This window comes from Ambystoma mexicanum, chromosome 12, assembly GCF_040938575.1.
Source record: "Ambystoma mexicanum isolate Mex_15411 chromosome 12, UKY_AmexF1_1, whole genome shotgun sequence".
Lineage (NCBI taxonomy): Eukaryota > Metazoa > Chordata > Amphibia > Caudata > Ambystomatidae > Ambystoma > Ambystoma mexicanum.
The window spans coordinates 849,162,336-849,176,637 of record NC_090936.1 but is presented as its reverse complement, the minus strand read 5'-3'; the positions used below and the strand labels follow the sequence as shown (position 1 = coordinate 849,176,637).

At 47.7% G+C, this 14,302-nt stretch overlaps 1 protein-coding gene across 1 annotated transcript in view; it reads left to right on the top strand.

Annotated features, from left to right (window-relative positions):
- OTOGL (otogelin like) overlaps positions 1-14,302 on the top strand; it is a 1,792,821-nt gene that overhangs the window by 1,587,270 nt on the left and 191,249 nt on the right. The window contains exon 48 of the mRNA XM_069629328.1: positions 5,572-5,673. Within this exon, the coding sequence (XP_069485429.1) occupies positions 5,572-5,673 (102 nt within the window). The remainder of the gene's footprint in view (positions 1-5,571; positions 5,674-14,302) is intronic.

Below are 14,302 nucleotides of genomic sequence, written 5' to 3'. Positions count from 1 at the left end.
GAATGTTAGTCTAGGGCAAAAAAAAAATGTACCCCATTGTACTGCAGTGTAAGCTACATTGTACAGTGATAAAAAGTTACCACAAGTGATACAAAAGTAACCAAAAGTACTACACAGTAACACAACTAAGGCAAACAAGGTTTCCAAGTACTGACAGCCTGAAGGACATGTCAGTTTCCCTATGACATATGAGCAAAAGCCAGTGCAGTGAAGCATAAGGTTTCACTGCACTGTAAAAAGTACAGGTCAGATTCAAAAATAAAAGCAAAAAATGTGGGGGGGTTCCATAAAGATGAAAGGACAGGTGCAGCAAAGAGAAGTTTTTCCTAACACCTTGCTCAAATTGATGCAGGGGTTGGTCCTCTACTTATTTCCGCCCAAAAAAGATGGTGGCTTGAATCCAATTGTGGATCTTAGGCTTCTGAATTTATACGTGTGAAAGGAAGAATTCAAGATGGTAACTGTAGCCTAGCTCGTCCAACCCCTCGATTTGCAGGTTGATGCACTGGACCTTCAGGATGCCTAATTCCAGGTGCCCATTCATCTCACAGGTAGTACCTGAGGTTTGTTGTAGGGCAACATCACTACCGATTCAGAATCCTGCTGTTCAGTCTTCCTTCAGTGCTCAGGGTTTTCACAAAGCTGGTGGAAGTGATAGCGATTTGCCTCAGGAGGTAGGGCGTTCATGTCTTTCTCTACCTGGATGACTGGTGCAACTGAGCTTGTTCACCCGATCGTACATAGGAACACATGTTCTGCACATGCAACCTGTTCCCTTACATCACAGGGAATTGTCACAGCCTTGGTCTTTCTTCACTTGCTGGGCCTCATGACCTCCTGCATTCCATCTGTTACGGAAGTCCAGCTGCGCATGAGTGCACTTCAGTGGTTCCTCTGTCACCAGTGGTCTCAATGTCAGGATCTGATGTCGAATCTCCCACATGCTTTGAGGCATTGAGCCAAGTTGCTCACAATCTTATATGGTATTATATGGTCGTCCGTGAGAGACAACCTACTGAAAGGTGCATTTTTTTGTGAACCCTGGCCGCAGGTGACGTGGCCACTTATGCATCTCTGACTGTTTGGGGGCGCTCACCTGTCAGATCTAGATGTGAGTGGACTGAGGCCTCCCTTGGAATCTCAGGAGCACATCAACAGGCTGGCCCTGGTTGCCTTCCTCTTCTCTATGATGGGCATGGCTGTGCTGATCCTAACGGGCAACACAGTAGCCATGTACTACCTCAACAAACGAGGTGGAGTGGTGTCTTTGCAACTATGCAGAGAAGCAATGTGACTGTAGTTGTGTGCTCTGCAGAACACTGTCTCTCTGACATCTGCCCATCTTGCCGGAAGAGAGGATGTAACAACGGATGCCTTGAGCATAGAGACTTCTGCCTCTCACGAGTGGGAGCTCTGTCTGGAAATTCTAGAGGACATTTTCTGCGGCTGGGGAACTCCTCAAGTGTGCTCCCAGACTGAACAAGAAGTGCACATTCCTTACTGTGTCATTCCACTGGTTTTCAGGAGGCTGTTTGGGTCCATGTTAATTTTGATTGCTCTGGACTGTTCCCGGGGTACATAGGACACAGTGTTTTTGGAAATGTCTGCCTGCCCTCCTCGGTGCCTCACATGCATAGTGGATCTACTCTCCCAGTCTTTGGCAGCCTGAACCTTCATGTTTGACTACTGAGACGCTGAGATACAAGAATTAGGACTAATCAGACAATGTGCTAGGTATACTCCTACCAGCTCAGAGTCCTGTATAAGCGCCTAACAAGCAAACAATAAACTAAACTGAACTAAACCTGTGACCAAGTCTTTTTATGCCTGCAGATGGCATACATTTTCAGGTGCCAGCAGAGGGATCTGGACCCTTTAACTTGTCCTTTATCCCCCGATTTGCATTTTTGCTGTCCTTGGCCCAGTCAGGCCTGCAGGATCGGCACTTTGAAGGGATACCTCACCGCTATTCTGTTTTTAAGAGATCCCCAGAATAAGGTTCATTCTCTGCAATCCCCACAGTTATGCAGTTCTTGCAGGATTCTTGTAACCAATTTACTCCATGCCAGTGTCTGTGTCCTGCGTGCGATTTGTATTTGGTTTTGACCTTCCTAATGGGAGCTCTGTTTGAGTTGAGCCGCTCCATTCTTGTATTAGATTGCTCACCCTTAAAGTGATGTTCCTGATCACCATTGCTTACGCTAGACGGCTGAGTGAGCTCCGGGAGCTATCTGTGAAGAGAAGGTGACATTGAAAGTGAGGCTCTATTTTCCGCTGAAAGTCTTAGATTTCCATCTCTCGCAAAAGATACATTTTTCTGTGTTTTTTTCTCCACCCAATCTTTCCTAGGCAGAAGAATGATTGCATCGGGTGGGCCCCGTTCAGGCTCTCAGCTACTACAATTCTCGGACAAGGGATGCTAAGGAAAAATGACCAGCCTTTTGTGGGGTTATGCTTGTGCATGTGCTGGCAGGGCTGTGCCTTAACAGACCCTATTGAGGTGGATCATTCTCTGCATCTCTGAAGGTTATGCCCTGGCTGGTAAGAATGTACTTGACGGATTCAGGGCTCATTCTACCAGAGGGGTTGCTGCCATCACTGCCCTGCAGAGGGGAGTTCCTGTCCTGAACTTTTGCCAGTCAGTGATATGGGCTTCTCTGCACATATTTGCTAAGTATTACTGCTTGGATTCTCTTTCAGTGTAGGATGCCCACTTCAACAGGGTGGTCCTCTAGTTTTCTGGCCTAGGTGATGTCATGTGCTCTCCTTCCTCCTCCAGATCCACATACTGCTATGGGAGGAATCCGTGGGAGGAAAGAATCCATTAGAACAAGAAAATACCTCTTGATAATGTTCTTTCCTCCCAACCTGCAACATTTGGCGGATAGCTAGTACACCAACAGTTCTGCTGTCCTTCAGCATCAGAGTGCTAGGGCAAAAAAGTATAACTGAGGTCATGGGGCATGGCGCCTCAATATATACTGGCCCCCTACATCCTGTCAGGCGTAGTGCACCTAAGGGCATCTGGAGGAGCTGCGTCCCCTGGTGGTGGAAACATTTCAGAAGATCAGCTACCCTGTGGAAAAGGTATCATAGTTGAGGAATCCTTGGGTGTAACATCCATCAGAAAGAACATTACTGAGAGGTAAATGATTTGCTCTTCTGATTGTACAGTTGCCTCAAAGCATTTGGCAAATTGATTTATTGCAGTTTCAGCTTCTGAAATTCTTAAATAACTGGAGAAGTTATTTTGTATTATCAATGATTGTTAATGACACATAAGTAAATAGGGTTATCAAATGTTAGCACCCAGGCTGGTCTGCACTCACACACCACCTACATCCTCCCAAGCCATCTGTCTCCTGATAGCCCCTCTGAACACCTCTATGCCCCACTCAGTTGTTAAAGAAGCAGCCACTGTTCTACTTTCGTTGCTTTTCCCACTGGTGGACCTCCCCTGAAAATGAAAGATGGCCTCCGCATGGATACCCAACCTCAATTTCCATGGTGGCCATTAGCAGCCGGTGAAGCCTGCGGGAGTGATTATTATTGCTACAGTAACGTATATGTTGCATTCTGTTTCTATCAGTGATTTGACTAAACAGTATTACAATGTATGGTAAAGTAACACATCCATAACTAAACAAACCCTAGATAAATGGAACGCATGCACCTAAAACCATGACATATCTGTGTTGAAGGTTCAGCAGCTGGTAGACTGCAATGGATCCAGAAGTCCATACTAAGTAAACTTTGTAATGATAAGAAAAGGAGCCCACAGATTTTTCTGTAGCGTATATTGCATACATATTTTGGCACTAGCACACAAATACATGGAAAGTATGGCAAATAATTTGCAAATAAACAACTATCGCTTTAAAATAATTTGAACTGTGTAATCGCATTCATGGTTGTAAAAAAAATAGAGCAACTCGATTTCAGAATGATTTTGGAATGACGTAATAGGAAATTGAGAAAATTGATATTGCCTTATTCTTGGTCCAATCCTTCACACTTGAATAATAGATGAATAGTGTCATTCCTCATTAAGAAAACACATTAGTTTCTGTTCCATGTTTTACCATGGTCATGGTACAACTCTGTATGCAATAGTGTTCAGTCTAATTCAGGGTCTACTCATGTTTGCGCTATATAATTACTACAAGCAGAAAAATTGGCAGATATGGATTTGCATCTTTTTTGGCACCGGTGTGATATTGTTTTACTATTATGGCTCAAAGATATAAAACCCTGGAGTCTGATTGGCATTCCCCAGTACCAAGCCTGCCATGTCAGAAATCATCCTGAGAAGGATTGCCAAGGCTTCTAGGCATGGTATCCTACCCCGAAACATTTCTCTGCCCAAATTGAAACATTAATACTTGTCAAGACAGCTTGTATTCATTGTTTAGATGTGCACCACACAAACGCAGGTTTAAGAGTAAACGTTGCAGTGACTGTCCTCAACCGTCAGTTGCTCTCACTGGTAGCAAATGGGCCAAGAGCTGGCCTCTGCCTCTCACTCATTTGGTGGTTATCAGCCCATGCTTATGTAGATTTCAGAAATACGCTGTATACGTCGGTAGGTTGATGACTCGAGACGGACTGACAGTCCCTTTTGCCTGCAGCCAGACCATCCTACTCTTTGAAGGACCACCTTACTCCTTGAAAGACCCTCTGTGAATTTTGGACTTGTCAAAAGAGAAATGTGGGCTTAGTTGTTAGTGTTGCACCAATTGTCTTTCATGAATTTTTCCCACTTTGAAAATTGCTTGCCCGAGCCAGGTAGGCTCAAGTACAGCGAGGGCTTTGGAAGAGCTCAGGTCCGTTACCAGCTAGGTCAGCCACCAAGGGCACAGTTATTTCCATTAACACCCGAGGGATTTCCTCCTGCAGAAACAGTAGTGTTTAAGGGAAAAGAAGCTGCACATTTCCCATGTGCCAGATTTCCCTTAAAAAAATACAAGCTTAAAATGGACAAACGCAAAGTAGAAAAGGGGCAATGTCCGTTTATTATGTGAGTGGAAGTAGCACCAAAGCAGGAAGTCCTCAGTAGGCAGGTAAGTGAGTGCTTTGTCGAGGTGCATGGGGGATTTAGGGATGCAGTGGGATTGGAGGAGGGGACATGGAGTGAGGAGCATTTGGTGGACCTAGAGGAGAGTTGGAGGATAAAGGAATGCCATCTGTCACTGGTCGTTCTCGCCCACATTCTGGGCATCTTGATCAGACCCTGGCTCGCCCTTGGGTGCTAGTAGCTGTGAAGATTTATAGAAAGGAAGACGTCAGGAAGAATGCAAAGAACAATTAATGCCAACAAATCAAGTATAAATAAACAAAAATCAAAGTTAAATGAGATAATTGCAGATGTTTGGCCATTATTCTCCTAACACAAGTGATGCTTAGTAGAGACTAGAAGCAATCAATATTTTAGAAAATGTGTGTGTTATATTAGAATTACAATATTTGTATTTGAACCTAAAGGGCAGATTCAAAATGTCACACACTGATAGATACCCATTGGAATTGTGTCTGTTATTAAATGCATCAATGTGTTTTTTTTTAATGTTTCAGTGTGTGAGTCCTGTATTGAGCCGATTCCACTGTGCAATGAAGGAGAAATCCTCACTGTGGATATGAACACAACGCAATACTGCTGTCCGCATTATCACTGTGGTAAGGATGCCTGTACAGACCCCGCAACAACCTGATCTTCTGTATAAGGACGTCTGGTGTGCAGTGCACCTTAGAAGTATGAGGCTGAAACGTCTGAAACCCGACGTTGGGCAGACAAAATGTTAAAGACATATCAGAAGATACACCACAGTCCTGATGATGGTTGTGTAAATTACAGCTTGACTGTTTGATGAAAGAAGGCCTCATCGGATTTCTAGATCACTTTACACAAACATCATCGGCACTATTTGTGTTGCTTGGTAAGATTCTTTTATTTATGTCTAATGTTTCTGGCATGATGAGGCATAGGCCACTTAGTTTCGTTATGTATAAATAGCGTTGTATTTCTTCAAGTGATCAACTGTAGTTTTTAAAGGGGTGTCCCGACTTGCGCAACTTCATCTTCGCACACTTTAAGTTTATTGTAAATCTTAGCAAAGTTTCTGAAGTTGAGCAAAATTCCCAAGTTCTGAGGAAAAGTGGTTTACGAATCTAATAATGCTTTACATACATCTATATATATTATAACATGCATATTTTTAATAGGGCTACATTATATATCACTACATATATATATATATAATACTTAAAAAACATACTAAAGATTATATAATAAATATATTATATTTCTATGATTTGTCATACTATTATATGTATTTATTGCATATTTGTGTATACAAGCATATGATATGTTATTTATAAGGCACTTAATACCCAGAGGTTTCTAAGCGCGGACCCGAGGAACGAACCCGTGTTGCTCCAACACATGTCGTTTTGGTTTCGAGGCGAGCACATTGCCACTGAGCTATCCTCCCGTGATCAATAGGCTGAATAGAAGAAATAATTACATATAATAAATAATAAGAAATATTATTTAGTAACCAATATATTTATGTTATACTTTCTATGATTTCTGTTTATTGTAATTAGTATTGTATTTCCTATTGGCATTGTCCATGTATTTATTATATGCATTTTTTTATTTAGTAAATATTTATTAGATGTATTATATGTATTAATAAATGAAATTAATACATAACAAATATGATATGACATACATATATTTAGTTTACACTTTCGCTCGTCGCTTTGATCAGCTGAGAATACAAACAAGAAAGACGTCCACAGTGGGATCCAGGAACAATGAAAGCATAACCAGTAAAGCAGCATCTACCTCAGAGTCGGCTATTACCAGCAGTGAAAATGATGAGCCCATAGTACGGCTAAATTGTTTAGAGGAGATGCGCCTGCTATGCCAAGATGGAAGTTAAGGAAGAGGGTGCCGAAAACAAAATAGGAGCGGCAGAGGGCCAGGGAACACAATCAACAATATCTCAGGGAGATCTCTGCGCTCTGAAAAATAGATAATTAACTGATAAAAAGAAAGCATGAAAATGAAAGTGGTTAACTTATCAGATCATATACTAACCAATGACCAGCATCAACTACTTAGCCTATGCCTGAACATGCCTGAACCACATTCAAGTTTGACTATGTACAGACATGTATAGATTTTGATCATTATATATGAAAGATACAGCTCAAGAAGTTTTTTGCAACAAACACCTACTCTAAACCTCCAACCCCAAAGCAAGCAGGCAGCACAGACATAACGATCAGCAAATTGGACACACTTAATGCCCTCATACAGTTAGAGAAGGGTTATGATGCGACCACCTAAGAAACAGCATTCAACTTTGAGAAGATTGGCATCAATGTGGAATGGTACAAGAAAAGTACACTACAATACAAATCCAAATTCAATCCACCTGCTACGTCTGGCAACATCATTGAGGCTTTCCAGTGTTTGGTAATAGAGGACCTTAAAGTCATCAGAAGGAATGATAAGAAGTGCTACACAGACAATCTCTCATTGAGACAGAGGAATGCATTGAAAGAATTAAGCCACCTCACACAATGTATCATCAAACCTTCTAATAAAGGACGTAATATCGTAATTATGAATAAGAGCGATTACATCCGAGAAGTGGGAAACAACTCAACGATAAGATCTGCTATGAGAAACTCATTGATAACCCCATGAAGGAATTGGAGACTACGGTGAAAACATTCTTATTGAGGGGAAAGTAAGAGGATACTTGAAGAAGATGATCTTACATTTTTATTTAAACATCATTCCACTCTTCCCACAATATACTTCTTCCCCAAACTTCACAACAATATGAATAAGCCTCCTGGTGACCCATTGTGACCCTGGTGGGGGGCTCTACTAAAAAATATGTCTAAATACATTGACGAGGCATTGTTTCTTTTCAGTGGCGGCTGCTATCAGAGGGCGGAAGGGCGTCGCCCCGCCCCCATCGGGCCCAGAAAGTAGAACCAGTAAAACTGTAAAAGATTCAGAAGAAGCTCTTGCTCTTCTGAATCTTCTTTGCATTTCATTGCCATCAGCGCGGGGGCGCTGTGGCAAGTTGGCAACAATAGTGTTGTCTCAGTCAGAACTCCTATGGGATGGCCCTGCTCCCACAGCGGGGCGCGTCCCATTTTACTCTGGTTTTTCAGTAGTAGAGTGCGTGGAGCTCGTAGCTCCACGCACTCTACATAAGGCCTTTCATTAGAAGGCTTGGGCGGCGCTTGAGGGGTGGCCCCGCCATTATAAACTGTGCGCAAACAGTGCACCGAAGATAGATAAAGTAATGTCATTGGCTGTTTGCCAGCCAATGACATTACTGTATCTATGCAGATGATGTTGCAGGCAGGGTGTGTGCGTGCGCCTGCGCCACCTTCACACTTCAGTTTGCCTCTGGATTGTGTCAGTGTAGGACGAGAGCTGCTGCCCAGACCAGCAGAGACAGCCATTGCCGAAGCTTGCCGGTAAGTACACATCCACTAGCCACTACCCTACCCAGACTGTTTGGGCCGTGTAACACGGTCCCAACAGTCAGCACTGAAAGACGTGTAGGCCAGGGCCAGGGCCTACACGTCTTTCAGTGCTGACTGTTGGGCCGTGTAGGCAACTTGGGGCCTTGTGTTGTGTCCCACGACGCCTTTCTTTCCCAACGGTCTATGGCCCAAGGGGCTTGGGCCATGGACCGTAAAGGAAGGTCCAGGCGTGCACCACTGGCTATAAGCAGCCTGTCATAAGCAAAGGTTGGTGCGTTGCACTGCTGTCCCTGGTGAGAGGCCCTGGAGTGCCCAGTTCCCCTCTGGTCCAGAAGAGCAATCTTTGGCTTGTGATTGGCAGGGTAGCTCAGTTGCCCCCTGTTCTTTGCAAACAAAGGCTGTTCTCGACTGTGTGCAAAGCAAGTTATTTAATTGACTAAAGTGGCTTTTATTCTTATGAAGACCCTGTGTGTCCTGGACTGCTCTCAGCTCTTCTCTATAAGCCAAGCTCAAACACGCCTACAGGTGGGGTCCAGTAGACACACAGCTTTCTAGAGCTCTTGCGCAAAAGACCGCTGCTCGGCTGTGTAGATTTGATGTCCGGTGCATTGTTTTATTAAATTTACTTGTTCATTTATATGTTGCTTCAAGAATAGTGTCTTTTAACAGAGAATGGGCCTCATTACGACCCTGGCGCTAAGTGAAAAACGATGGCGGTAAATGGTTACCGCCATCGTTTTCCGCCAGGTCCGATCATGACCCGTGACCGTTAACTACGATGCCATTAGCGGCATCGTAGTTAACGCTACCGCTAACTGCGCTAAGGGTGTGCGCATGCGGCCGGCCACACCGTACTTAGCGCCATGGCGGAAAGGTACGCAAATGCTGACCCAAGCGGACATGCACCTAACGCCATCACCCAGCCCGTTAAGTACCTTACCGCCATGGTGCTAAGTACGCCATCGCGAACCAACCGTAAAGGGCCATGTAAAGTGAATGCAGCTGCCACAGGTGCACAGAAACAGCACAGGTGAAGGCAATACAGACTCAGGAAGTACAAAAAGAGCACACCCCACCCCTTCCCACACCCAGTCACACTCCACAATGATACCAATACGACTAGCAATGTTGGGGCTGGAGAACCTGATAGCAATGCAAGTGCTACTACAACAACAACAACAACAACAACAACAACAACAGGCTGCACAGAGGAGACGCAGGAGGAGAAGGAGGGCAAGGCAGGCCCAGCAAGCCCCACCAGCACAGCCAGTGCCACCACGCAGGCAGCCCCCAATCCCACGCATCAGAGCCAATCCATTCAACCTCACTGCTGAGCAGATCCACACCCTGTACCGTATGGACCGGGACACCATCACCGCCATCGTACACATGATACACAACGACATCGTCAGCATGATAGAAACTCCAACCGCCATCCCACCCCTACTGAAGGTAGTGTCTGTACTCCACTTCCTGGCCACAGGCACCTACCAGCACACAGTGGGGCACTTGCATGGCATTTCACAACCATTATTCTCACGAACCCTCATCCAAGTGCTCGATGTCCTCCTTAAGCACACAGACGACCACATCTCATTACCACGGACTGCCCAGGACATTGCAAACACCAAAGTGGGTTTCCATGCACTAGCCGGCATACCCGGTTGCATTGGTGCCATCGACTGCACCCATGTGGAATTGGTGGTTCCACGTGCCATGGAGGTACCGTACCGCAACCGGAAACAGTTCCACTCAATCAACGTGCAAATGGTCTGTGACTCCAACAAGATCATCACACATTGTTGTGCCCGATTCCCCGGATGAACCCATGATTCTATGGTCCTGAGGAACTCCACAATACCACGCTACATGGAGCGACATGCAGGCCCAAGATCCTGGCTACTCGGTGAGTCCAATGTCATGGAAGTGGGCAGGTGAATGACGTACCGATGCATACTCCACCTGGCTGAAGGGGGGGGGGAATGATGCATACTCCACCTGGCTGAAGGGGGGGGGGAATGATGCATACTCCACCTGGCTGAAGGGGGGGGGGGGATGATGCATACTCCACCTGGCTGAGGGGGGGGGGAATGATGCATACTCCACCTGGCTGAAGGGGGGGGGGAATGATGCATACTCCACCTGGCTGAAGGGGGGGGGAATGATGCATACTCCACCTGGCTGAAGGGGGGGGGGGAATGATGCATACTCCACCTGGCTGAAGGGGGGGGGATGATGCATACTCCACCTGGCTGAAGGGGGGGGGAATGATGCATACTCCACCTGGCTGAAGGGGGGGGGGGATGATGCATACTCCACCTGGCTGAAGGGGGGGGGAATGATGCATACTCCACCTGGCTGTGAGCAACACAGAGAACGGAGACAGAGGATGGGCACTCACAATGCACTCAACCCCTCTGCATACATTGGGTGATGGCATGCAAAACAGGCCAGGGGAGCCATGAGCATATACTGGTTGCATTGTGTGAATCAATTAGTGCATGTAGAAGTGAGCCGAAGTAACAGTTGGATGCAGGCCATGGTGGCACATCATGTTCTTGATCAGACGACATGACTGACACATACATTCTCGCCTACATACAGGTGATGCAGGCTATCCCCTGAAGAGGTGGCTCCTTACACCAGTCCGGAACCCGCAGAACCAGCACGAGGAGGACTTCAACCGTGCACATACACGTACTCGTGTGGTCATAGAGCAAACATTCGGCCTATTGAAGGCACGGTTCCGAAGCCTCAGCAGGTCTGGAGGGGCACTCCTGTACCACCATGAGAAGGTGGCAAAGATCGTCATGGCATGTGTCATGCTACACAATATGTGCGTCAGACGGAATGTGCCCCTGCCCCCTGACGCAGGACTGCAACCACCTGACGATGAGGATGAGGAGGGTACAGATGGGGCACCACCCCATGGAGGAGGCGACGCACAGGAGGGGCGTGCAATGCGCCAAAGTATCATCGACCACTGCTTCTAGCACACACGGCTGGTGTGAATCACATGGAGACTGCACTTGGGGCACTGTGTGTCTCTGGGACATGCACACTGTGGACTGTACACCAATAAAGCACACATATGCAATGAAAATGTCCACACATTTCATTTTGTGAAAGAAAAATGTGTATTCAAACAATGAAACGTCGTGACACACCCCCTCCCCCCTCCCCCCTGAACACCCCAACACACCCCCTCCCCCCTCCACCCTCCCCCCTCCACCCTGAACACCCCAACACACCCCCTCCCTCCTCCACCCTGAACACCCCAACACACCCCCTCCCCCCTCCCCCCTGAACACCCCAACACACCCCCCCCCCCCTCCACCCTGGAATCCCTACGAAGGTGCGGTAGTGTCTGTGCAGCAGGGTGTGCAGTAGTCCTGCTCAACTGTCAAGCCACTAATGTGATTCCCCTCCCCTGGCCCCCGGGGCACCCCTGCCCGTGCTGCGTAGATTGCGCCCTGATCTGCGGATGGGGCTGCTCTGTGCCGAGCTGGCTGATGAGGATGGTCCGGCCTGCACATCTGGACGCATGTCCCTGATGGTCTGGACAAGTTCTGTGAGGACATTGCGCACAGCCGCGAGTTCCGTGCATATGTCCTTTGTGGAGGACTCTATGGCAGCTGTGACTCGGTCTGCCAAACTCTCCATGCCATCCCTTGGCACCCCACACTGTGCAACATGTTCGTTGAGGAGGGCGGATAGCTGCTGCTGGCGGGTAACCATTTCCTCAAGTGTCTGCTGGTTCTGCTGGGCCATGCCAAGTGGCATTTGCATGTGCATTGGGCTGCTCACCTCAGGCTGGGGGGATGGGGTGGCCGGCCAATCCTCGGCCTCCGACTGCCCCTGTGTGGCATCCGCCTGCAGGGGGCTTAGGGATATGCAGGGGGAATGTGGCTGGGCAGTGGGCATTTCCTCATCGATGAGCTCGATGCTGCCTGCCTCACTGTCGGAGGTTGCCGCTATGGCAGCGATTTCTCCCAGGGTGCTGCTTGCAGCAGAGCCTGTCCCTTCAGTGGGCACGAGTAGTGACATGTGCGGTGCTGCTGCTGGGTCTGTGTCTGCTGTTGTGGGGGCTGGCATTTGCCTGTCCTCTTCCCCAGGCAGGGTTTGCGGCTGGTGGTGTGTTTCCTTTCGGATGGCTGGGGTGGATGCCTGTGGCCTGGCCCTCTTGGTGGATGTGGATGCAGTGTTGTCCTCTTCCTGGAGGTCTGTGTCAGATCCTGTGGTGGAGCAAAGGAGGGAAAGTGTTATTGATGGGTACGCGGACATTGGCCGTGAATTGTGAGGGATGACATCTATACAGTGGGTACATGCAGCACATTTCAGGCAGGGGCATACAGGTTTTGTGCCTTTTGTGTGGAGGTAGCATGGTGGTATGTGTGTGCCAGCAGTTAGGTTGTGCATGCTGCATGTGTACAGGGTGGAGTCTGGATGTGTCTGTGGACATTCACCTGCCGATGTGTTGCATATGCGCTATGGGGCTACATGGTACTTCACATGATAGGACTTTGTTGAGTTTTGCATGGCTTGCTCTGGCCACCTACCTGCATCTCCTGAGGTCGGCGCTCCTCTCTCCATCCCTCCGACACCTTGGATGCTCTCCATCCCGATGGTGGATGCACATATTTCCTCCCATGCTTGCAGCTTAATGGGCGAATCCGATCCACCCCCAGTTGACGTGGCTAGGTTGCGGTTGGCTGAGAGGATGCTTCGGACACGGAGCCTCAAGTCGTCCCAGCGCTTTCTGCACTGCTGGGCTGTGCGGGGTACGGCCCCCACTGCACTCACACGCTGTGCCACTAGGGCCCATATGGCCTTTTTTTTTGCTATTGCCGGCCTTGTCATCTGCGCGGAGAATACAGCTGCAGCATTTTCTTGCAGGGTCTCTGCGAGCATGGTTAGTTCCTCCCTTGAGAAACGGTCTTGGCACTGCCGGTCACATGCTTTTTTAACAACTTTGGGCATTTTTACTTGGCTAATTGGGTGGGTGATGGGTGTGGATAGGTGTCAGGGTTGGATCAGGTATGGTTGTGGAGGATGGCAATGGATTGTGTTTTTCAAGATGGCCGTCGTGCAGTTTCCCGTTCCGCCGCGATGACGCTATTTCCGGTTCCGCCTATTTACGGTGACCGCTAATTACGCTGACCGCTAATTACGGTGACCGCTAATTGCGGTCGCCGCTATGGTGTGTGTGGCGGTAGTGCTCCTTGCGCGGCGTGCGATGGCGGTAAGGGCCGTTTCTGGCCCATTTACGCCATGCCGTACTTTACATTAACGCCATGGCGTAATGCACATGCCCGATGGGTCGGAATATGCCGCACTTTACGCCATCGACCCACGGCGTAAACGTTGATTACGCCATGGCGGTAATGTCCGGTACTTACCGCCATGGTCGTAATGAGGCCCAATATGTTGCTTGCGTCTGGCCACTGCAATCTTTACCTCATGAGGCTGGAAATGCCGAGCAAGCGCATGACACCCAACGGAAAACGCTGCACTGGCCTGCACTGGCCTGCAGGTCTGAGCCCCACTGTGGCTGACGCAGCACCTCGACCTTCCGTCTCCGAGGTCGGAAGAATGAGTACTATTGAGTTGGGCGTTTTCACGTTTCACAGGACTTAGCAACGTATTTTCATAATATGATCATTGCTGATAGTGGCAGCGCAAGTAAAATGATACAAAAAAGACCCAAGTGTGTGCTTAGTGTAATAGTATTTATTACCATCCGGACTCACCATGATGCTGTTAAATTAACCCAAAAAAGCTCTTT